The sequence below is a fragment of the Pangasianodon hypophthalmus genome, chromosome 22, assembly GCF_027358585.1.
Source record: "Pangasianodon hypophthalmus isolate fPanHyp1 chromosome 22, fPanHyp1.pri, whole genome shotgun sequence".
In the NCBI taxonomy this organism is placed as follows: Eukaryota; Metazoa; Chordata; class Actinopteri; order Siluriformes; family Pangasiidae; genus Pangasianodon; species Pangasianodon hypophthalmus.
The window spans coordinates 2146595-2173231 of record NC_069731.1 but is presented as its reverse complement, the minus strand read 5'-3'; the positions used below and the strand labels follow the sequence as shown (position 1 = coordinate 2173231).

General features: G+C 39.1%; 1 protein-coding gene across 3 annotated transcripts; it reads left to right on the top strand.

The window, feature by feature from the left end:
• Positions 1-1453: 1453 nt before the first annotated feature.
• ntrk1 (neurotrophic tyrosine kinase, receptor, type 1) lies at positions 1454-26637 on the top strand. Of its 3 annotated transcripts, XM_053227856.1 has the most exons (18): positions 1689-1828; positions 2556-2666; positions 4659-4733; positions 5106-5177; positions 8713-8781; positions 10322-10473; positions 10554-10696; positions 11255-11393; positions 14441-14773; positions 15673-15690; positions 15818-15879; positions 15970-16072; positions 17365-17529; positions 17609-17739; positions 18741-18913; positions 21090-21330; positions 21482-21640; positions 24865-26637. In XM_053227856.1, the coding sequence occupies exons 5-18, from the start codon at positions 8735-8737 to the stop codon at positions 25048-25050; spliced, it is 2052 nt and encodes a 683-aa protein (XP_053083831.1). In that variant the 5' UTR covers positions 1689-1828; positions 2556-2666; positions 4659-4733; positions 5106-5177; positions 8713-8734; the 3' UTR covers positions 25051-26637. The 3 variants fall into 3 exon arrangements, with proteins under 3 accessions (XP_026779880.2, XP_026779879.2, XP_053083831.1); XM_026924079.3 differs by lacking the exon at positions 2556-2666 and having other exon boundaries at positions 1454-1828; positions 15821-15879; XM_026924078.3 differs by lacking the exon at positions 2556-2666 and having other exon boundaries at positions 1454-1828.

The window sequence follows — 26637 nt, the reverse complement described above, 5'->3', positions numbered from 1 at the left end:
AAATTCAACTTCAATTCAAAAATTCAAAAAATGTGAGCAAAGCACGCACACAACAGAATCCGGTTTATGTTGCAAAATCATAAAATCATAAAAGCTCTGATTGGCTCGGCTGCCTTAACTAGCATATCCTTTAACCATCTAGCAAGATGTCCAATGGTAAACAAGCAGAGGAAATTATTATAGCAGGTTACAGTGAAACAAATCTAAGAGAAGACAGTCAAGAATGAATAATATGTGGCATTTATTAGAAAAGTTCTAAGTTCACTCAAATCTGTCACAGATTGAAACATCTCATCTCATAATGAGGTGAAATGTTTGAAAACAGAAACATTAAAAATCATAAAAATCTCCATCATCTGAAGAATTGCTTGTCTGTACATATCATAAATAACAGCAAGGCTTTAATTAAAAAAAAAAAAAAAAAAAAAAAAAAAAAGGAAGCCTCTTGCCATCTAAGTTATTTCTGAACCAGCCAAGGAAGGTCTGGGAAAAAAAGAAATAAATCAATGGCCGACTGAAGCTGGATATAAAGAGGTAAACAACTTGGCAATAATAATTCTGCAAGGAGCCAAATGTGTGAAATGGGCTTAAAAGCTTTTTCCGTGAGCTCCTGCTTTGAAGGTGCTGAAAAGATCTTTTCAGACTCTAAAGACAGTGTTTGAGGACAATAGCCATGAACGCCACCGTAGATGGATTTGTCCTTCTTCTGTCGGTTTTTGGGACAGAACACAAGGAAGAACCAGCGCTATGTCCTGATTGAAGCCGAAAAAAGGGCAATTCAGCTTCGGTAATTGTGGTCGGCGCACTCTGACCTTACTCTCATGTGTATGACCAGTGAGAGACGGGGGTTGGGCTCGAAGTTTATTCCTAGAAGTGATTTTGAAAAAAAGTCTGTCTCTGTCTTTCAGGAAGCCCAAAGGACAAAGGCCCGTGTATGTTAGGTTTGAGTGTGCAATTTTTTTTATTGGACGCAAAACAAACCAGCATCAAAACAAGGTCCAGTTACATCTTCATCAGTGTGGAGGTTTGTGTGAAAACTGGAGGTGCTTGATGAACGTGATGAGGCTTTAATCTCTCAGAAATTCATTTTGGAGCATCTTCATCGTTTGATGTTTCGGCCTTGGATGTTTGGACATCTCCTAGTGATAAATCCAAACAGAAACTCTGTCTTGCCCCCCCCAATCTATCCTCTGATCCTTCACTTCCTCCCAGTTCCTCCCTCCAACAGGTGGTGGCCTTGCTCTCGATCCTGTCCACCTGCAGCACCCGTCGGTCTTCTGGCCAGCTTCCGCTCATGTCCTGGAGGTGTCTGATGACCACGGCACTCTGTCTCTCTGTCTTTCTGTTCCCCCCCTCCACCCCCTGCCACCTCTTCTCTCCCCTCTCCCCTTTCACACCCCGCCAGCTAATGGACTGCCTTGCCCCTCCCCTGCCATCCCTCTCTCCATCTCTGACTCTGAAGCAGTGAGGGGAGAAGAGGAGAGACGAGAGGCGAGGAAAAGGAGAGGAGGCAGCAGCCCACTGTTCCCCTGGGCCCTTGCCTCACTGCTGCTCCAGTGGCTTGATAATTACCTCACAAGCCAAGAGATCCAGTTGTCCAGATCGCTGGTGAAGAGAACCGAGGGCAGGTTACACTCACCATGGCTGGCAGGGCCGTGTGCCAGGTGGCCTTGGCTCTGTCTCTGATGCTCAGCCTGGCAGCCGGAGCTTGGATCGGCTGCCCCGGGGCCTGTCGATGTTCCTTCGCCATGCTTCAGTGCTTGGAACAGGACGGCATCAACAGCATCCCGGTGCTGGCACAGCAGGAGAGCGAGAACGTCACGGAAATGTGAGTCAGGTTTGGGAGACAAAGTTTGTTAGGTTGATTCTGATTGTCAGGTCTAGGGTTGTTGATGATTTGGTATGTTTATGGCATATTGCTTGATGTGTTTCCTATATTTCTGAGAAAGTATTGCATGGTGAAAATATAAGGTGATTGACCTGCATGTATTTCCATTACGAGTGCACAAATGTATCCTAGACATTCATCATTCTAGAAACATCAGGTTTTTACAGATCTGCTCATCAATCCATGGGCCTTTATGATTAGTTCCACACAATATTCCATGGAGTCAGCTAAGAGATTACACGAACAGTTGCATGCAGTTGGGAAAGTTTGTTACAAAGAGTTCAGTCTCATTAGAAACTGGAAGAAAACAGAACCAGTCTGAGAGATATGATTAACCTTAACCTTAGATACCTAGTGCTAGTCTGTGTTTGCTAACCTTGAGCACTGATAACTGCATTCTTGTAGAACTGTCTTCCAAATGTGGCACCATAACTGCTTGGGATTTTCAGTGTTTCTTGCATGATTTGGATCGGTGATGCATCCTCTGGTTTGTGGTGTCATTGCACTGAGGTTTGGGTAAACATCACAGAGATGCTGCTTCCTTAATAGGAATTTCCAATTGGGGAAAAATTTTTACTGGAATACTTTTTAAGGAATGTAAATTCAGTGCATTTCCTGTCGCAGTCATTAAGAGTCTTGGTGTTTCTGTTCTTGCTGTTTGGGTCAGGGTTCTCCAAGTGACACTCTGGACTGATTATCTCAAATAACAAGCTGTCCCTTTAAACACTGATAAGAGAACTTTGGCAAGATCTTCAGACTCATTCAGACTGTCAAGAAGGTATGAAGGAGTCTGTGCAACATTCTATCGTATCTACCATAGATAAAAAATCAAAGAGCCAATAATTTCTTGTTCTCCAAACTCTCTCTGTATGATTTAGCTGATTTCTTTTTTCTTTTTGGAGAACTACAGGTAACTACCGAAAACAAAATACAGTATTTCCTCGAGCCGTTCCCATCCACAATGCTCTTTCATGATGTGTTTATACAGAACACTTGTACTCATGAAACAAAAGCCATTTCCTATATTAGTAAGATGCAGGGACATAACTTTTGCTGGGAAGAGAAGCATTACCTCACTACCATCAACAAGGAGCCATTACCTCCAAAGCAGCAGTAGAAATTCATCATGCATCATGTTATAAATTCAATTCTGCGAATTGCCGACAAATGCCGAGAACAATAGATGAAATATTACCCACTTGGCTCAATCAAATAAGCGAGGGTGGTTCAAGATCCTCGTCCCACCTCCCCTGTAATTACGTTACGAGCCCTATGGCTCAATCAGACACAAATAAATATGTGCTGGTGCTCTGGACTATGTTGCATAGTGGTGGACTGAGAAAGAAACACTTTTAGGAGTATTATTATTATTATTATTATTATTATTATTGTGTTTATGAGTTAAGGAATAATGATGCTGATCATAATTTCACAGTATCATCTAATATAGTCATCTTATTTATTTCTTCTTTGAAATGACAAGTTGATCCTGATCTTTATTATGATGGTTGTCCTGGTGATAATAGTCATATTCTTTATTTTTAAAGATGCCTCTATGCCAATCATTACGATTGAAGATGCAAACAGGCATCTAGAAACACTGCATAAAAGATGAAGACTCCCTTAACTGAGAATACGATAGGTAACCCGAGCGTGCACTGGGGCATCATTCAATACCCTGACTGTTTTCCTGCCATTTCCACTGCTGTAGACTAGATTTATTTTTTTTAATTAGTTTTGTGGTTGTACATACTCTAGTCTGGTTTAACTATCAGTTTAGAGTGTACTCTAAAATGTATTGAGTGACACACTATCTTCTAATCTTTATATAGCAGGAAAAGAAAAAAAAGAAGCAGAGCTAATATTTGGATAAAAATTGTTCCCAGATACACAGTTAAGCAGTTTATTTAAAAAAAAAAAAAGTCATTAGAAACCTGTTAATAGTTCTAAAAGTATCTGAGAAGCAATTTAACCAAACTTTAGTGTAATGACACCATTCTGACCTGAAGTTGTTTAGATATGACATGTTGTGCTGTTATAGGAAAATAATCACACCTTAATAAAAACACCCTGAAGCTATTAGCTATTTTCCTATAACAGTACATCAGAAAGTATTTTATTCCTCTTATACCACAGCCATTTGCTGAAGATTACCAATTTTTCTTTATTAAAGAACTGCATGTCATACTTCTTATCCATTTATAGTTACAAACAACTAAGTTATTTCCTGTTCTCATTATGTTATAGCAGCTATAAACAGTCGTTCCCTCAACACAGTTCATCATGTTACTGAGAAATCATAAAGCTTAAACTACAGTTACAGCTTTACTTTTTATCCATTTATAGTTACATTTAACATTGTGAAATGGGCACGAAAGAAGATATCACAAATAAGTTAATAAGACAAAATCACGCAGCTTGTCATGTTACTGAGAAACCACAAAGCCTAAACTCCTCCTTCTGTGTTGGAAAACTTAAACTACAGCTTTACCTCTGACTACTACAAAGCGCTGACATTGGAGACTCCTTCCCTAAATGTTAAATAAACATCTCCTCTGTCTCCTATATTTGTGATAGAAAAATTCACTATATAAACATTTATACACATATAAGTCCCTGAGAATGAGCTGTTAGTATAAACCTGCTGTTATAGAAAATACCTCCTGACCAATCAGAATTCAGCAGCGCTGTGGTATAATGTATAATATAGTATAAAAAGGAAAAATAAAAGATTATCTTTTCATAACATGTCACATATCAACACATACAGCTACATCGAGAACCAGCCGAACCTGGAGCAAATCACAGACGTGGACTTCATTAACTACAGAGAGCTGAAGAACCTGTGAGTTTTTAAAGGATCATGCAAGATTTGTACACTTTAGCAAGAAAACACAAGTGTTGATTCACTGTAATGTAAGATGACAATGTCTTTTTTTATCTACACTTTAGAAGTATATTATGTTCAGAATTAAAAAGATTTTTCCTATTTAAAAAAAGGAGAAAACGACAGGCAAGACTCAAAATGTGGCTTAAAATGTTTCCTGGTTGTTTGGTTCATTGGGTCATGAAACGATTAGCCTGACTTATGAGATTAGAACTAATCAGCTGTGATGTATGTCGTTGTCTAAAGATATGATCAGTCGACTGGTTGTCGGACCACCCTTCACTTTGTGTGTGTGTGTGTGTGTGTGTGTGTGTGTGGTTTTCCTTCCAGCACAGTTACAGACTGCGGCTTGCTCTTCATCTCCAATAAAGCCTTCCAATACAACGCCAAGCTGCAATATGTGTAAGTGTATTTTATTTTTTTTCCTCCAATCTCCTGTTGTGTCCTTGTTTGTAAGTGTCAGTCACCTTTTTGACAGAACTGATGATTGTCGCCAGCCGCCTTCGGATCAGGTGACAAAACCACAAAAGCGTTATCAGAACTGCTCGGCGCTTAAACAACAGCACGGAATACGGCATGCGAGTGTAGGAGCTATAACTCGAGACATAAAGGAATTCACACGGCACAAGTAGGGAAAATGAGGAATAATGACAGAATGAGGAGGATTAGAGGAATTTTTAATCAAATTCACACCAACAAGGATTAAACCAAGGTGTGTTAATCAAGGATTTGTTGATCTAGCTTTATTACGTTGTAACACTCTAAATTATAACACCTTTATAACACCTTTTTAAAAAATCTTTACCTGGGATTAAGTCCAATTTTCAACATTATCCAGTCAAAAAATATAAAACAACAATAACAATAGAAACAAGGTCATGCTTTACATTATATATATATATATATATATATATATATATATATATATATATATATATATATATATATATATATATATATATACAGTCAAGCATGACCTTGTTTCTAACATTTTGGGACATTCACTACCCTGAAGTTGATTTTCCCTATAACAGCAAATCCTGAAGTGTTTTATTTCTCTTATACCACAGCAAGTTTCCAACAATTACAATTTTCTATTAATTAAACAACAAGACATCATACTTTTTATTCATTTATAGACTCCTTCCATAAATAAACATCTCCTTACAGAAAACATTTACAGACCAAAGATTACACGGTTTTTAAATCCGTTTACATGGAGCGTCCACCGTACAAGCCCATGTGTATGAGCCGTTACTACAGAAATGATAACGTATTAGCACGAGCGCATTAATATAAACCAGCACTAATAAATCAACACTTTCTGACAGGTCAGAACCCAGAATTCAGCAGCACTGTGGTATAGTTATGGCATTATCGTCTAACCCTGACTTTGCATAACCTCAAGCATCTGAATTCTTGGACTTGAACTTGAAGGACTGATATTGTTGAGAAGATAACATGAACCCTCTTGTTAAGTGGCATTAATTAAAAGGACCTGTTTGAACCTGAGAAAGATGCTAAAGAATGAGAATATGTTGTTTTACAGTTCAGGCTTTTGTGGACACACACACATGTAATCAGAGGCAGCTTCGTGTCATCTGTGACCTTATCGCCACCATCTTGTAGGCTTTCCCTCGCTGCCTGTGCAACATGCTTGGTGTTGTTGATCAGGGCGATAGCGGTCAAGGAGGGGGCGCTGGCATGGGATTTGGGGAGCTGGTGGCGAGAGTGAGGAGGAGGGGGACGAAATCTGATTCGACATCCAGCAGTCACCTTTTACTCGCTCACTTTGGCGTCTTATTGACAGCTGATGCATAATAAATACACTCCACTAAGGGTCCATTATGACTCAATCAATATTTCACAGAGCGCTGTGTAGTGGGAGCAGATGTGTCTCTAAGATCAGAGGCGAGAGAGAGAGAGAGAGGGGGAGAGAGAGAGAGAGATGAGGGGTGCTCAAGGCTAAAGAGCTGGAAAATACAATATACAGCTGACTAACAGAGCAGGAATACAGTACGTATGCTGTTTTATTCGACCGATCTCCCGGAATTCTTGCTGTGTTAATAATCACGTCTCAAACCATTGACAAGTGCGCTTTCTTCCAGTACTAGGTGGCAGCTGCTTTCCCCGCCCCCCTCGTGCCCCCCCCCACGGCAATGCAGAGGAATCGAGCCGGTAATAGATAGGCCCTGATGGCTCACCCATCTGACATGAACTTTTGAGGATGGGGAAAACAAATATTTGAACCCCTGCTGGCACCCATTAGTCCTGCCACAGAGAATCTGTATCCCTTAAGTGTCCTGCATCCCGAGAGCCATCGCTTGCTGTCACTTTGGCCTTTGTTTTCATCTGACAAGCCTCTGGCATCCTCATAGCCACAGAGTGTGAAGCAAATCAAAAGGAAAAGTCATAATTGGCAGCAAGCACAAATATAAGGCTGCTTTCACACTTAGTGTTTTGCTGTCAACCTCAAGCACATGTTTTTACAGGAAGTGCTTGCCTATAAATAGTTACAGTGGAGCTGTCAAAGTTGGAAAATGTTAAAAACTTTTATGAAGCACACTGAGAAAGTTATGGGGGGAAGCGAGAAAAACAAACATATAGCACAAAGTGATAGTGAAAAAGCAGTCTTGCTAGTGTACGAATATTGAACTAATATAACACCATGACTTGACTTGATTTTTTTTCCCCATTTCCTAATTTGGTCTTGTCCAATTCCCACCCATTAGCCAACTTCCTCTGAGCCACATGAAGCTAACCACTTCTTTTCAAACTGCTGCTCATGCTGCATCACAGGGCGGCGTAACACTCAGAGGAAAGTGCTATCCGCCCTCTTCTGCATACATGAGCTCACAGATGCCTATGATTGGCTAGCATCATTCTGATTGACAGGAGAGTAGAATATGCCCCGCCAACCCAGAGAGCATGGCCAACTTTTGCTCTCTTAGCATTGTCGAGATTCAAACTCATGATCTCCGGATGAGAGAGTGAAAGCTTTTCTGTTGTGCCTCTCGGAAACTAAATTCTCTTTATTTTCTGCCTCCAAAGCTACAGTGAAGGCAAACAACCTCAGTACACCAATCTTTAGTTCATCTGCATTACTGATAATAATAAACCTACTGTAGACAGCTAGCTAGAGTAGGTAGTTAGTTGATATTAGCTAGGACTGGGAAGAGTGGTACTATGGTTACAGTGTGCAGTTTTTCATATCAGCACAATAAGCGCTCCAAACAGCAATTTTTCTGAAGGGGTGTGCAGGGACTCTAACAGTATATGATTCTTATAATGTAATAAAGCTAAACATTGGTGTAGTCGTGAACATGGAAAATAGTTCCTCAAAAAATGATACAATACTTGCTTGTTTTTGTAGCCTGTTTTGGCTTCTCGGTATCTGCCAAGTCATACTGCTTACTCAGGATGCATGACCATGCTACTGAGAAATGCGCGATATCAATTACTCACCTCTATATTTAATTAGAACTGTGACATACCTCTGTCTGATGTCATACCCTGGATTTTCATCACATCTGATGAATCATAATAATCATAACACTGTCTAAGTTTGGGATTAGTCTATTTGTTTGTGTACTGCAATTAAGTTCATCGTGATAAAATAAAAGCTGATAAAATAAAATCTTTTATACTCCATTTTGTCATCCAGCCATACACACACAACTTGATTGAATTGTGGGTGTAACCCAACAGCTCAGGGGGCAGAGCTAAAACTACAAGTTGCAGTAAAGCTATCAAATCTAAGTAATGTGATTCGAGACACATGGTGTATTTAAAAATTTGCAAATGTCACATGAGAACTGTTGCAATTTAAGAATTTGCAATGCATGAAATTGCAACTCTGCAGAGAATGTGTAATGCTTTTATAGCTCAAATGTTTTCTCTGGTGTCTCGCACTTTTTCTCGGATTGATGGCGCACAGGAACCTGGCCGCAAACTCACTCATGCACATCGGCTGGAAGGTCTTCCACTCGCTTCCTCTGCTGAATCTGTGAGTACAATCTTAAACTTTTTCGAGAGTTCTTCAATGGTTCTTTCGGTATTTAAGAGTCTTCTAGAAAACTTTAGAAGCTTTTTGGAAGGTGAAAGTTGTAGGATTCTACAGAGGACCATTTGTTTTATGTTCATGTCTTAAACACAAAATGGCTTCATTATTTACTCAGAAAAAAACTAAAGCAAATGCTTTTCTGCATTAGCTTATGTCACATGTTGCTTTGGTTTTTACTTGCTAAAATTAAAAATACAAAAGTTCATACAATTTTGGTTGTAATTTGAAAATTATATTATATACTATAAACCTTTACTCTGAAAAAAAAAAGTTTCATTAATGTCAACAAATACGTATTTGAACCTTGGACTCTCCCACATCGGGGTTCAGCTATAAAATCCCAAATTTGAACATCATTAATTCCATTATTAAAAATGGAAAGAATATAACACAACTGCCTAGAGGAGATCATCCACCAAAAGTCAATGTAAAGAGGGGATTAGTCAGAGGAACAACCAAGAGAACAAGGGTAACTCTGAAGGAGCTGGAGAGATCCCCAGCTGAAATGGGAGAAAATGGGAGTTCAGGACAACCATAACCTGTACACTACACTAAGCTAGAATTTATGGAAGAGTGGTGAGCCATATGAAATCCTGTTGGAGGTTTGCTGAAAGGTATGTTGGAGACTCAGCAAACGTAAAAATGGGTTCTCTGTTCTGATGAGACCAAAAGTGAAATTTTTGCTCTTGGTACAAAGCTGTACATTTGGCAGAAACTCAGCACTGCTCATCAAGCATGCCACTGGTCAAGTCCAAGACCAGGACCAGCCGAGATCGAGCCACGACCAAGTTCTAATTTGGTCGAGATCAAGTCAAGATCAAGTCCAGATAAAAGTGAGACCACATCATGATCGAGACCGAAAGCCATCAAATCCTTTTCAAGACCAATTATTTCAACTAACTGGCTTCATTTATTCATTGAGTCAGTTTTCTGAAAGAAGGAATTTCTTCTTGTCATCCTTTGTGCATGCGAAAAGAAAAGACAAAATGACCAGTATCTTTACAAACTCCCCGTCGAAACCAAGACCTTATTTACTGCCCAAGACCGAGAAAAGTCCAAGTACAAATGCCAATAATCTGAAACAAGTCAATACACAGTCTCAAGACAGCCCTAACGCTGAAAACACCATCCCCACTCTGAAGCATGGTGGTGGTAGCATCATGTTGAGCATTACCCATGGCCTCTTAGTTGCTTCTCTGTCTAATCCGCTCTTTGCCCTGTCACTGACTTTTGGTGGATAGACGCCTCTAGGTGAAGGTGTGGTCTGCACTCACTGTACACAAGATGTCTTTAATGTCTTTTTAGTTCATTAATCTCTAAGTAGTTCCACTATTGGAAGCTAAGAACACTTAATTACCAAAGAACCCTAAAGGTACTCTTTTTCTAACTGTGTATATTTTCTCCATTTATCAATTAATAGAGAACATGAATAACACACATGTACCTAATCAAACCAAGAATAAATCACGTTTCATGTTCTCAGGGTTCTGAGGGATAACCCTCTCACTTGCTCATGTGGCCTGTACTGGCTACAGCAGTGGCAAAAGATGAAGCGAGCCGACATCGACAGCCAACAGAGCTGCTTGTACAATGGCAGCAGCGTTCTGCTCGACAGCTATGTGATGGAGAACTGCAGTAAGTACATATGCTAGGAGGAAAACTTGGATTTATGTCTTGATTTATGATGTCTGCAACACCAGTCCCCTGTTGTTCAGGTGTTCCCAAGGTGTCCATCACCGCTCCAGTTCTCACCATTAAGGAGGGTGGAAATCTGACATTTGAGTGCCAGGTCACTGGTGTTCCAATGCCTAGAGTTAGATGGAGGACGGAGCACCTTCATTCCAGTTTTATTCTGCAGGTACGTGTAATGTTATTATGAAGGTTCACCGTCATCAACTCATTTGCCATTTTTTTAATAAATGAAAAAATAATCATTGGCAAATTGCTGTTGGATAAAAAGAATAAGTTTATAGTTACATTTAATGTTTTGGAACGTTCAGGAAACAGGTTAGTTCCTGTTCTCACTTACGTTATAGCAGCTATAAACAGTCCTTCCCTCACCAGCCTCTCTATTTTCTCTCTCTTAAGGTTAATAAGACAAAATGCAGCTTGTCATGTTACTGTGAAACCACAAAGCGTAAACTCCTCTGTCCTGAAGATGTCAGAAAAGTTAAAATCTGTAAAAAGTCACAGATCTATCTCTGACTGTTACAAAGAGCTAACACTGGAGACTCCTTCCAGAATTACAAAATTAAGAATTTGCAATGCGTAAAATTACGAATTTTGATGAAAATTACAAAATTTGAAATTTGAATTTGACTCCATAATCAGGGTAAGTTCGTGTTATTACTCAGTCTCATAACTGCCATTATAAGTATATGTGTGTGTCTGTGTGTGTGTGTATGTGTGTGTGTAGCGTGGGATTTGGGGCTCCACTTTGGAGCTGGTTCTTCACCTGTTAAATGTGTCGTATGTGGACAACCTGCACAATCTCACCTGTGAGGCAGAGAATGAAGCGGGCCCCGGAGAGGCGATGGTACAGCTCAACATCGAGTGTAAGTCCATTATTCTATTAAATCCCTGAAATCTGCACTGCATGAACAACCAAATCTGAATCCGAATCCTGTTTATTTGCCAGGTACATTACAGTAGACTCCTGGGGGGTGCGTAGTGTTCTAGTTTTTGACTTACCCGTGCAGATCCTCACGATACTGTATATATCAGCCTTTCAACAAATGTTAACCTTCATAGTCCTCAAGTCTTCATTCACACCTCCATACATTTTGACTTCTGTTTAAATATTAATCACCTCTTTTAACTGACCAATAATTTAAAAAATGTTGCTGTTTGAAAGATATAAGCTGATGTTCCATTGATTTTCTCGCATTTCCAGATGTTGTGCAATCGCTGCACAGCTTTCTCACTGCCCATTTAGCTGTGTAGCGTTATTAATGCACCTAGTGGTCAAAAATGGGAATTGCAACAAGCGCTAGAAAACAGAGGCCCATTGGGGCTGGAATCACGCTGCCCCATGCTCAGGGGAGGAGCAGCAGACAGGACAGGTAATGACAGGGTTGCCAGAGTTGCATTTTTCCCAGCAAATTGGGCTAGTTTAAAAATACCGCCAAGATCTTGTTTAATAGCAAATAATCCGAAATAAATGTAATAAATTCCCGCAAACAAAGGCAAAGTGTAAATGCAGACAGTGTGTCTATGAGGTACAGAACAATTTCATTGTAAGATATATTACAAAGTTGGAGAGAGAAAGGAAGATTGAGACAGTGGATAATGTATGAAATGCGCGCGCACCACAGTGACATTGTTTCACTCGTAAAGGCTGAGAAAAGGAACAAAAGTATCTCTCTTTTTTTTCAATACCCAAATTGTTTCAGGGTTTTGTGTGGTTTCTGAGATGTATTTGGGCTGGAAATTTTGTACTCTGGATGACTGTATTACTCTAGATAGTAGCCTATAGCATAAGTTAAGTGTAATAGCCTCTGGACTTCATTTTGTTTGAGGCTATGTCATTATTAACGTTATCCTGCAACACCAAAATGTATGATCATGAGCCTCTGCTGAACACAAGCGTGTGAAACCAGAAGCAGAGGATTTAATTGCAACTTGTGAATATGTAGATACAAACAGGATGTATGACGTACATCCTTATCGATGAACAGAGTTAAGCGTTAATAATAACTTAATAATGTTTACAGTGAAACGGATCGTTATCCGTTTTGGAAAGAAGGACAAACAAAAGTGCTTGACTTCAGACAAATGTATGACTGTCATGGGAGTGATAATGATTGTCAGGGAAATGGGATGATAACTGTCGTCAGATCTTATTTGTTCTCTGCTAATGGACTTCTCTCACCCAACCCCCTCATAGTCCGGAAACATAATTGTGAGGATTGATTGGCAGACGGTAAGCACGTTAGCTGCTAATCCATCAGTAGTGGGCTGCGTCTCATTAACAGCCTCGGCTTAATTACTCCCTAAAACCCAAGTCCAATTCAACTTGTACTGTACGGTAAAATTAAAAACTCCTTTCAGCAGCGCCAGACGAATTAGTTCCACCTCTCATCTTAACCAGGGACTGATGAGGGCTATTATTCAATTCCTTTAGCTTCGGTGCGTACCCGAGTTCATGGACTTGAGCTGTTAACATCAGAGCCTGGAATGAGGAGTGTGTCTTTTGTCATATGACACAAATGGCTGTGTTTCTTCCTTGCAAAGCACTTTTTGGGAGGCAGGGTCACAGGTTAAGAGCAGAGAAATGGTTATAGACGAGTGAGTGGGCCGCGTGCATCAGCAGGTTCCTCACTGATCCAAGAAACATTTCCGGCATCTTACATCCACTCAGCGTCCAGGTGCTTCTTGCGGTTAGTTTCCCTAAAACAGGCTGAGATTTATTATTCATGACAGGTCAACAGGTTTAGAGTGAAGATGGAGTCTATTGATTCATGCGGAAATTATGACACAGCTTCTGAGAAAGCGTCGGGATGCTAACGTTCCCGAATTAGCCTCATTATGATCGTTTATTACTGAATTAGCTGGAGATGTGGTTACGACAAAAAACTGCATGGATTTTACTGACACAAGTAAAGTCTGTGACAGTACTATAAGGGTTCAAAAAAAAAATCTTAAGCACAAACTGTCTTTAATTTCAACATTTAACTTTAGGTCTGGTAATAAGTAAGTAAGTAAGTAAGTAAGTAAATAAATAAATACAATTTAGTTCACTAATTAAATTTGCTTCTAAATCTTTCTTAATATATTAGTAGTAATTTGGATTCCTTGTTAACGTATTAGAACACCTTCTGACCAATCAGATTCCAAAATTCAACAGTACTGTGGTATAATTAGCATTAGTACATTAATTAAACAATTAACTCCAATGCCTTCCAACGATGTAAGTTTTGCCTCTTTTATTAGTTTCATTATTAAGTATTGATTAACGTAATGCTTTACTTTAAAGGTTTTAACTGTTTATTTAAGGTATAAAAAGTATTTTAATCATACACAGTAACAATTCATTAATTGATTATTAATTAAACATAAGACTTAGCTAGGAAATACTTATTATGGGATTAAAATTGGTTTATTAACCTATTGTTTTTAACCATATATTTTATTATTAATGAAACATATAAAATGAATTTTAAACCCTATATAATAATTATATAATAATCATTATGTAAGTATTTATAAGTGTTTATTAATTGGTTATAATTGGTTCATAATGCTTATGCTGTAATTATTCTGTAATTAATCAATAAGTATTAATTAGTAAACTATTAATTGTTTTAATAACATAGTTGTTAAACAATAAACCTTCTTTATTATTAATACAATGTTTAAAGTGCAATATTTATTCATATATTTTTCATTAATTAATCAGTAAGCTTTAATTATTAAACTATTGGGTTTAGTTGTTTTTTTAAATATCTTACTATTATTTAAACACAGAACACGTGTTACTTATAAGCTTATACAACAATTATTCATTACTCATTAATTACTAATTAAGCAACTTATTACTTGGTTATAATGGTTTTATTACCGAACGTTAAAGGAAAGTGTTGCGTCTCCGTCTCTCCTCCAGTCCCGGTGAGGATCCTGTTCTTGAAGGAGCCGGAGCAGCAGCATCACTGGTGCTTCCCCTTCGCCGTAGACGGAAATCCAGCGCCGAGCATCAGGTGGCTGTACAACAACACGCCGCTGGTGGAGACCATGTACACCTACACGCAGCTCATCCCGGACTCGGACGACGGCTCCGTCCAACATGGCTGCCTCTTCCTCAACAAGCCCACTCACCTCAACAATGGCTACTACACACTCATCGTGGAAAACACGCTGGGCCGAGACGAGGCAACGGCCAGCGGCAAGTTCATGGACAACCCGTTTGACCCCTTCGACCCTGAAGGCATTATCCCTGGTGAGCACATGAGAAGCTTATTACAGGAGATAAACATGCTAAAGCCTTTCATGAGCAACCTTTAATGTAAAGTCAACATTTTTTCAAATTAAATACTCAAAAACATAATTGTTCACTCTTCGTTGGTGGCTTTTATATATAATCTATATAAGCTAATATATAAATGTTTCGTTTTCTTAAACATTCCCATTTTTCTATTTAAGCAAAGACTGAGAATTTGGTAAATTCATGATTGATGGGCGGGGCTACATTCCCAGTTAATGATCTCATTTTAATAAACTCAATCTTATGCAAATTATAATAGAGGACGATGATCACTGGCTAATCACTGACTTTTAGCCACAAAGCCTATGTGCTATATCAGCCAGCTAGCAAACGTAGCTAATATTAGTAACGAAAAAAACATATTTTTGTAACAAAATCACGGTCGATGTTATAGTAACACTGTGTTTTGCCCAATTTGGTTGCTGTTACATAAATAACAGATTATTTAGAATATTTTTCATGAGCATTAAAAACATCTTATATGATTTAGTATTCATAAGATCTTTTTTTTAACAGTTTTTACTATTTGTTTGAAACTAGCAGTGTTCAAGCTTCAGCATTCTGCTATGTACCTTTACTAGAACCCCTCGCATAGAAAATGGGGTCTTTTTTATATTGGACTGCATTTGCGAGCGTGTTTTTTTAAAGGAAAAAGCAAGCTTTTTGTTTTCTTAATGAACTGAAATTACAGTAATCTAAGCAGAGCTAATCAGCTAAAGCACTACTCGGTGAGAACGCTACCTGAGAATGTAAAAATGACATTTTAACCCTGTCAGTTCTCTTGAATTACAGCATAATTATATAAAAAGCACAAAGGATAATCATGTCTTTTTTTTCTCTCCGACACATGCCAGTGCTAACCAGTGACCCAAGTAAGTCCTCTAAAATTCAATTTCCCAATTCTACTCCATTATATTTGAATCTTTTGTGTTAGATTATAAAGTATACTAATCTAGACTGAATAAAATCCACATTCGCACTGGGTAACGTTTATTTCAGCAGTGCCTACTAACCAGTCGACCGAGGACGTGACAGAGAAGCTGGAAAGCCGGCTGCTCGGGGTAAGAACGTGACAGGTCCGGTTTCTAGCAGATGCTTAACATCTCCTTCATGGCAGAACTCATTGCTGGGTTGTGTTTTTGTGTTTGTAGGTGTCTGTCGCTGTGGGTCTGGCTGTATTCGCTTGCACCTTCCTGCTCATCATGGTGCTGGTGATCAATAAGTGCGGGCAGCACTCCAAGTTTGGCATCCATCGTAAGTCTGGAGTGATCCATTGTACTTTTAGAGAAATTATATGATTTTTTATCAGCAAACTGCCAACGACTACAAGTTTGTATTTGTTAAATAAAGACATACTTTTTTATCTATTTATAGTTGCATTTAATGTTCTGGAACACCTGTGAAATAATTTCCTCTCTTTGCGCTCTGTCTTTACATTAATAAGACAAAAAATACACAACTTTTGTTACCATGTTACAGAGAAACTGCACTCCTCTGGCCTGAAGATGTTGTAAAAGTTACAGCTTTACCTCTGACTGTTACAAAGCACTGAAACTGGAGACTCCTTCCTTAAATGCTACATAAACGTCTCCTCACAGAAAACGTCACCACATCAATATAAAAGATTACACATGCTTATGTTTCAGTTGTTACTACAGAAAAGATAACGTATTAGAACGAGTGCATTAATATAAACTTGATGTGATGTGCAGCTGCAGGATGGTCAGGGCTGCTGATAGAGAAAATTAATCAACAATCCAGAAAGTGATACAAGACGACAACATGCAGAAATCAATCAGAAACACACAATCTCAGTAAAAGCACACGGCTGAAACACCTCATCCTTTTACCGTTCTGTAACTCGAGCTCTTTGGCTGGACACGGCGTTGCTTTTTAAGTAATGCAGCAGTGGTGGCAGCGGCAGCAATATACGGTTTCCACTAGAGCTGTAAGTTTGCTCATGGTCAGCCTAACAGCCTAGAGATGTGCTGCCAAGTCTTAATTACAGTTTGCAAAAGTAAAGAGCACGAGGAGAGGCAGCCGAACACGAGCCATTAAAGAAAAGTGATGGAGCCGAAGCTTTTGAGTCACCAAAGTGGCTAAGTGAAACTGACTGCCTCAGAGCTCACATCTCAGATCTCCTGTCTCCAGCCTCGAGGCTCCAAATCTATTTGAATTTGTGATATAATCCAGATTTTTGTCATAAACATTTTTGGCAACACTTTCTATCAAGGCTGTATGTATATTGACTCTGGGTTACATTCATAACGTTATAATGCATTTATAAGGCATTTTACACATATAAAGTATTTTACAAGGCATTTGTTCAGACCCAGTACGAATCTTTTAACTCTGTTTTTTATTAGAGAAGGCATAATATCGCTGTTTCTTTTCCAATGTCGATGTCAATACTGAAACCTTGAGTATCAGCCGACATCGATATCCAGCTGATATTTTTTTTTAAGAGCTAAAATGATTTTTTTTTAGAGATATCAGGTGTATTTGTGTAAAAACACCTCTTTTCTGTTCCCTTTTTGTGTTAACAGGGTCGTCTGTTCTAGGGAAGGAAGACGACTTGGCTGTCTCGCTTCGCTTTATGAACTTTGGTGCGAGTCCTCCGTCCTCGGATGAAGGCATGCTGGACTCCGGGCTCTCCAGCTTTGTGGAGAACCCACAGTACTTCTGCGGCATCATCAAAGACAAGGACATGTGTAAGTTGATTAATTTCCTATAAAATATTCCTGTTTTCCTGCTTCTGAAATGTGTAATGTGAGGAATGAATCACTGCAGGTGTGCAGCACATTAAGAGGCAGGACATCATGCTGAAGTGGGAGTTGGGAGAAGGAGCTTTCGGGAAGGTTTATTTAGCCGAGTGTGCTAACCTCTGCCCGGACACTGATAAGATGCTGGTGGCCATAAAGGTAGAGTGACTCATTACAGAGGCCATTTAAAAAGCATTTTATAGACAATACACACACACTCTCTCTCTCTCTCTCTCTCTCTCTCTCTCTCTCTCTCTCTGCCTCTCAGTACAAGAAGAAGCAAATATGCATCCATATTATATATATACACTGCTATAAATAAATTTTCTGTTTTCATTTTTCCCCCCAAGGGTGTACAAACTTTTACACTCAACTAAATATTACATAATGTTTTATATGTTGAATAAAAGCTTGCTATCTGGTGTAGTAATACAGTCAAACTCATGCAGGACTTCACAAACATACAGTAACATGGCAGGGACTGTAGAGTTGAGTGCAAAAGTTTACCCCCTTTTCTTTCTCTGTGAGTTCATATATATACACAGAGAGAGAGAATGTCATGCTTTAACGCCGTTTTGCCATCGAAATAATGTTAAAACATCACAGCAGCTGAGTCTCAGTCAGTAGAACTCTTTATAAGCAAGCTCACAAGTTTGCATCCCATTTCACATGCTCATTTAGGTGTCTAATGAGTTCAGCATTGAAACAGTCAGTGCTGGTAAATCATGAGAAATTACCGTAAGCACTTGAGTTAATAGTGAATGCGATCAAACATTATCTAATACAGAAAATATTGTCATTTTACAAAACAGGATATAAAAAGATATCAGAAGACAGTGAAAGTGATCATTTAGAAATGGAAGAAGACACAAAGACATAAGCAGAGAGTGGAACAAAAATAACTGTAAGAGAGATTTGCAAAAAAAAAAAAAAAAGATGGTTTCATTATTTATTAATATCTTATAATACACTTTTGGACTATTGTTGCTACTTGCATTAGTGAAACCATCTCATTTTAATTTCTTGTTGTTCATTCATTTAGGAAGGGTGTGCAAACTTTTGCTCTCAACTGTATATACCTACTGATAATCCAGCAATATTTCGTCAGTTATCTGTGACAATATCAACAAAGCAGATTCTTGACTGTTTTTCTCATCTAGACTCTGAAGGACGCCAACGAGTCGACTCGACAGGACTTCCAGCGCGAGGCCGAGCTCCTGACTGTGCTCCAGCATGAGCACATCGTCCGCTTCTACGGGGTGTGCACGGACGGAGAACCTCTCGCCATGGTGTTTGAGTACATGCGGCACGGCGATCTCAACCGCTTCCTCAGGTCAGTAGCTGGAGGTTTTGTGTCAAAGATGTGAATGATCTGTGAACGTCAGATCCCACTGCTTCACCTCAAAAACCACACTGACCATGCTAAGAAGCTAATCGTAGCTAGTGTAAATCCCTGTAATCCTCACAAAATGATGTGGTTTCTTCTAATGCATTTGTCTTTTTAAGGTCATACAACTTAAGCATTAAAGCCGGTCCTATTACTTTTCCCTCTGGTTGATCTTGACAGACAGCGCACAATATTCTTTGGCCAATTTCACAAACCTTCTGTGTAAAAAAACCTGAATAGCTGCCAGCCGTATAGAATATAAAACCATTAGCGAGTTCTCTAATAGATCTGAAGTATGGTAAGTGGTTAGTTAAAGTAGACAAAGCCTCCATCAAGGAGCATGTCAAAAGAACTTTTTAGGAGGGTCTATTAAAATATATTTATACTTGTCACAATCACAAAGGAATCACGGTAATGGTGCAATTTTGTCAAATTGCAAATCCAAGCTCACAAAAAAGTTACCATCAATCTTAGACCTAATCTTTAACTTTATCTGCATGTACAAGTTGTTTCACCCATCCACATTTCAGCAATCACTCCAAAACCTTCCTTACGAGTTGGTTCCTCCAAATTTCAACAAGTTCCTGGCCCCCTAACCACATCAGCACCAAGCACCATGGCTACGCATAGAGGAGCACTGTACACTCCATCCAAGCTGCATTCATCTCTCAAACATGATGAAATGTGTGAGCCTGTTGGACGGTGGTGGGAAATGAAGAGACCATATGTCCAGCACAGAGGAGTCTCAGTGACATGTCCAGTGCGCAAAGATCTAGTCTGCCAGGTGGTCCTGAGGCCAGATTGGGAGTGGGGGACACACATGCTGTTGAGGAGGTGGAAATCTCATTTTGAGTAGACAGTCCATGGATGGAGTCTCCAGGCTGTGCAACAGCTGCTGCTCTCCTGCCACCTGCCTTATAAACGAATAGTAATGGCATTGGGGGATCTCTGAAGAACAAGGAAAAGGCCAACAAGTGACAGCATGGATAGGCAATAATAGTAGGATGAATGGAGATATTGCAGAAGGGGGGAGCTTTGCTCAGTCTGCTCAGCAACTCTATAACATTAATGAGTTAGGGAAGGCCAGAATGGGGTTTGGTAGGAGGTTCCCCATCATGATGAATATTAATATATGAAAAGTCTGTCAGAAGTTGCATGCTTGGTCATGATTGTGCTGAATCTGCCAGTTGAGATGTAGATTTACTGTGCCATTATGTTTTGTAAGCTTCAATCCCTAAAATTTAAGACCATAATGCAAGAATACTCACTTTTAAACGAAAGTACCATTCCCTCTTTTATACAGCGTGAAGCAACGTTGATTCCAGCAGGAGCTCATTTAGCTGCTCATTTGGCCAATGCTTATCTCTAAAGCCACTTAAGCCTGGACTGTACTTGCTTTTAACTACGCTTACACATACACTAAATGGCTGCATAAAATATCCTGCAGTAATTTGGCATGTTGCTTGAGCAAATCTTCAGAAATTAACGATATGGGTCTGAATGGTGCAATACCAGCATAAATAGTGGGGGCAGTGTAGCACCACGTGGCACGCTATCTGCAACTGAGTAAACGAACTAGCGCTGGGTCTCAATTTTAAAAAACCTCTCATGTAGTCTTCAAACCTACCAAAAGGTCTATCTTGCATACCAGTCTTCTGGATCTTCTAGATTAGTAAATACTTTTGAATTGAAGGACGGAGTTTTTGATGGCAATGGTGGAAGGTTTTTTAAGGAAACTGGTGTACATTAAGTATGCAGGTGAGTGTGTGAACAATGGTAGGCATCAAGTATGAATTAGGCATTACAACTGAGACAGGATGCACAGAGCAACTGAATGTTAAGAATCTTGCTCAAGCAGTTTGGTGGCCCTGGGATTTGAACTCACAGCCTTCTGTTCATTCACCCAAAACCTTAACCACTGACTCAGCACTTCCTGTTATTCCAAGAACGTTGATCATTGATCAAGTGCAACTGTTTGATCAAGACTGTTTGTTAAGAAATACCAAGAACATTGGATATCATTAACAATGCATCATTAAGAATTATTAGGAACCTCCAATGCATCCAATTTGCACCTTTTTTGACTTGTAAACGGCTGCTGATCTTCATCTTCTTTGTGCAGGGCTCATGGTCCAGATGCTCGGATCTTGGACGAGGTAAAGATGCCCCCGATGGGTCAGCTGACCCTGTTGCAGATGCTCCAGATAGCAGCCCAGATTGCCTCTGGTATGGTATACCTGGCCTCACTCCACTTCGTGCACAGAGACCTGGCCACCAGAAACTGCCTGGTCGGTGAAGGTCTCGTGGTGAAGATTGGTGACTTTGGCATGTCCAGAGACATCTACAGCACTGATTACTACAGGGTTGGTTTAAGTTCTTGTTAATCTCTGCTGTTTGTTTATGTGATGAATGTAGGGTGAAATTGTTTGCCTTGTCTCTACTTCAGAGTTCCTCAAAGGTTCCTCAGGGTGGAGCTTATATATTATTCATGGTCTATCATTCCTTACCTCTCAGGTCGGTGGAAGAACCATGTTACCTATTCGTTGGATGCCTCCTGAGAGCATCATGTACAGAAAGTTCACCACAGAGAGTGACATCTGGAGCTTCGGGGTGGTTCTATGGGAGATCTTCACCTACGGAAAACAGCCGTGGTATCAGCTGTCCAACAGCGAGGTACACCTTGGAAACATACAGAAGGGTCTAAAACTCTGGATCCATTATCAACAACTGTTTCAATTTCATTAATATGGTTTTGTGATATTATATTTCTCAAATCAGTTTGCATCATAGTTTCCTGTTAGAAGCATTTTAACATTTCAGAGAAAAAATTAATGAAGCAATCCATTTATGCACAGGGTACTGGGATATATTTCAGTTTTACACTACAAGTACATTTCAGACAGCTTTGAGATTTGTAACATTATTAAGTGATGTATTTGTGAATTGTAAGCTGAAAAATTGGTCATATCAAATACATTTTTATAAATGACACAAAACAGCTTTGATAGTGGACTCAGAGTTGAAAACCTGTATATTTCCTTGTCAAAACTGTACATTATTTTTTTATTAATATTGCATTATTGTAATTTATTCATGCTGTAGTTATTCTTTCTAGGGAAGATGTCATTAAAAATGAATTGCAGGGTGCCAATAATTTTTTTTTTGTTTTGTAGAGGTTAAAAAATGTTTAGGAAAAAAAAAAGCTTCTTCACACAGTATTTTTAAGCTCAATCTACTATACATATATATATAAATATCTGCTTGTTTTTATTAATGTGCCAATATTTTATCTGTACGTTATTACAGTCTTTAACACTAATCACCAACCGTACAGTGTTTGGACTAAAACAGCTTGATTTCCTGTCAAATTTATCCAAAATGTGATTGTAATGACATCTTTCTACCTTTCCGCTGCTTTCCTATGCCTCCTAAGTGCCAGGTAGAGAAAAAATAAAAATAAAAATAATACATAGTCACAAATGTAATCGCAAAGTAGATTATTTACATTTAGAAAGCAAGATTTTCATGATCACAATGTACCGGTGTGTAAACACGCTGCGATTGAGGGAATTGAGAGACTTTTTGAACACTTGTGGTGGAGGAAATGATGCACATTAGGCTGGAACGCTTTGCAGGGACCTGTGTTTTTTAACAGGACAGAACAACAGTGATGTCAGGTACAAACACAAGCCCTTGAATGTGATCAGTCTGCACTCGTAGGCACTCATAACAGAGCAATCGATGGATTTATCAGTATTATGAACAGCCCAGACCTCTCAGATTAAAGACTGAGAAGTGGACTCTACGTGTGACCGCAACTGTGCCATTACGGGAGAGAAGCCTCTCTTCTTTCAAGATCAGGGTAGATCGCTTTTCCCGTTTACTCAATTTTTATCTGATTAGGCCTGATCTTCACCCTGAGCCGACGTCGCCTAACCTTGTTAACCTAATCCTCACCGACTCATAATGGACAGGGATAATTATAGAGATTGTAATTGGAAGGGTCGTAGATAGAATGCCCGTGACTTTCCATCCAGAATTTCGGAAGGGTCAATGCGAATCTTTGTTAATTCATCCGAGTGATTGATAGGCCATTTCGGCATGATGTAGTGCACTGCTGATGGAAGACTACCATACCATTCAATTACTCAGAGACAATGCCTACAGGCTGGGTGGGACGGACGCTCGCTCTAAAGTCACCAGCTCTGGAAGGGTTAACCAGTGACAAAGCTTATTCTCATACACCGTGACAGTGATCAATGCAGGAATGATGCCTGAGGAACTCTCGCTTCAATGACATGACACACAGACCTGTGTTTGTCTGAACTCGTATTTCAAGCTGAAACCTCAGTTACAGCGAGTTTTATTTCTTAAACTGCAAAAAAATTTACATCTTAGCAAAATGTATCTAGAATTTCCTGTTATAATATTACAATAAACCAAATATAAGCCTGAAATAGTCCAGTTCTGCAGACAGATAATTTTGTTAATTCCAAGTACTTTTTTCTTTAGAAAGAAGCAAAATTATCTGCCAATAGAATTAGAAAAACACAAACTTCAGATTAATAAAAATGTATAGAAATAGGATCAATCTTTTAATAGGAAATATATACTATATAAGTCTGACTATATTCAAGAGTAGTATTTACATATATGGACAACACTGCAAAAAATGACATATTAGCAACTAAAAATACATTAAATATAGTCAAATTATACAGTTTTCCAGTTCACCGAATATAAGATTATTAAACCTATTTCTATACATTCTTCTAATTTCAAGCTTTAAACTTTATTATTCTAGTAGCAGATAATTTTGCTTCTTTCTAGAAATAGATCAAGACTATTTCAAGCTTGAAATTAGTAAAAATGTATAGAAACATGTTTAATAATCTTATATTTGCTTTGTTGTAATTTTATACTAGGAAATATTGGATAAATCTGACTATATTCAAAATATTTTCATTTGCCAAGATGTCTTTTTTCAGTGAATCATTTTAGTAATGCTTTCATTTGACTTTTGGAAAGTGTACAATCTACTCCTTGGGAACTTCATTCTGCTGTTTTACTTAGAACCCTCTCTGAGAACCTTAGAACCTTTAAGGGTTTCACCAAAGAGACAAACTGAAGAACCCTTTAGACTGTTAGAATTTCTTTTACTAAATTCTGCCTTACTTTATCACTTTATCACTTTATCACGTAACCGTACCCTATCCCGAGAGTAGGAGGAGTTTTGGAGGTTATAGGGCATGAGTAGTAAAATACTCCTTGAAACAATTTTGAAATGAAAATCTCTCATTCGATGTTAAATGGCTGAATTATGACAATATGAAAATAAACAGGAGCGAACGTTCACTTAATGGCTGGACACACACCCAAACACATCCAAGGGCGCCAATACTTTAATCTATAGTGAATGTACAGAAGAGTTTGAATGCAAAAATTAACACAAGCAAATAATGTCGTGAATTTTCTGGGGCTAAATCTCAAATGTCTCTCTACACTAAAACCTCTGTAAGGGTACTAGGTAGGACCTTCAGCTCCATTATGGTATATCCTGTGTAGGAGGTGAACAGAGAGAACACGAAGCCATTTTGGATTTGCCCTGATTAGAAAATGGTGGCTTTTACTTGGATTATGGGGAATAAATGTAAAATGAAGAAGCTACACGGCAATAAGAAATGGATCAAACATTATATTGTGGTTTAAAATGGCTGACTTTTTGAATTTCCCAGAAAAAGAGAAACTTTGGCAGACATTAATCTACTACTGAAGATTTTCGTTTAAGTAGAGAAGCAGTTCCAGTCATAGACGATAATCAGGACGTCTGTAATATAGTGTATTAGTCATTTTTGCAGAAACCCTGAACCAAGACTGAACATTTGACTCATGTGCAGGCGATCGAGTGCATCACGCAGGGCCGGGAGCTGGAGCGGCCGCGGACGTGTCCTAAAGAGGTCCACCAACTCATGCAGGGGTGCTGGCAGAGAGAACCGCAACAACGTCTCGTCATCAAGGAAGTCTACAACCGGCTCGTGGCCCTGGTCAAGAACCCTCCGGTCTACCTGGACATCCTGGAGTGAAACAGATCTGCAAAGGGACGGCTGGAGGTTTGGGTCAAAGAGACAAATTTGTGGAGAGAAAAAGAGACAAAGGGACTGAAGAAGATCCAAGAGTCCCTCGTTCTGTGTTCGGTCAAACTGAGCGTCCATCAGGACCATTGAGGAGGACAAAGTTGGCCAGAACATTTCATAACTCCATAATAACTCCTTGAGTCTTAAGAAATCAGGAAACTGAATTGAGTCAAATCAACCCTTTTGTTCAAGCTAGCGGGAGAATGTTCGTATTTTGTTTTAAAGTCAAAGGCAGGAACATAATCACCCCTTTATGTGATCTTTGTGTCTCTTTTCCTCCTATAAGTCACGTTGCGGTGTTTTACAAGCTCGCAGTGTCGTGCCAAGTGGATTGCATCAGAAAGTTCACACGTCCCTTGTATTGCAGTTGTGAATATTCACTGTATTATATAGAAACATGTTATGAGTGCACTAAAATCGCATGTATTGGACTTTCCTTATTCTTAAACAGCACCTTTTACACAAATCCCTGTATGTCTTTCTAACCACACGTCCCTTTTAGTTCATTTGCACACACAGGTACACAGTTACACATACAGTTACACACCGCTACACACACGGGTACACAGGTACACATACAGTTACACAGGTACACATACAGTTACACACACAGGTACACAGTTACACACCGCTACACACACAGGTACACAGGTACATACAGTTACACACACAGGTTCACAAGTACAGAGGTATAAACACAGGTACAGCACAAGTACACACACAGGAAAACAGGTACACACAGTTACACAGGTACAGCAGTACACAGACAGGTACACACATACATACAGGTACACAGGAAGGGACAGAGGTACACAGATACACATACACACAAGTAAACAGGTATACAGTTACACACAGTTACACAGGTACACCAGTACACAGACAGGTACACACAGGTAAACAGGTATATCGGTACACACAAAGGTATACAGATATACTCATGGGTACACAGGCACACAACAAATACACAGAGACACACACATACACACATAGATACACAGACATACAGGTACACACAGGTACACACATAGGCACACAGGCACACACACAGGCACACACATAACTGTGTCGATGATGTAATAAGTTGATATGTCTGTGCTACAGGTTTGTATGTTTACTTTTTCTCTGCATTTATTTTATATCATAAGCTAATTTTCTTCATTAATGGTTAATCAATTACATTTAAACACTCTGTATATAAAATGTTAACTGTTTCACAATGCTAATTTGGCGGAAATGTACATTAAACTGTCAAACAGACTTTAATTAGGATGTAAATAGCACTGCTGGTCTTATACGGAGAATTTATATGTGTAGAATTGTGATTCAGACACATCACACATGCTAACTGGGCGCAGACCTTCATTCATTCTGCAGCATCGTGAGCCCTTTTTAGCCGTGTTAAATGCAGCCTGCGGTGTTTCTGTCGGTTGAAAAAAGGGAAATTGCTCACGAATCAGCAGAGTGTCAGTTTCAGTGTCAGCGAGATCCGCCGTTTGTAATTATTACACAAATAAAAATTACAGTTTGAATAAA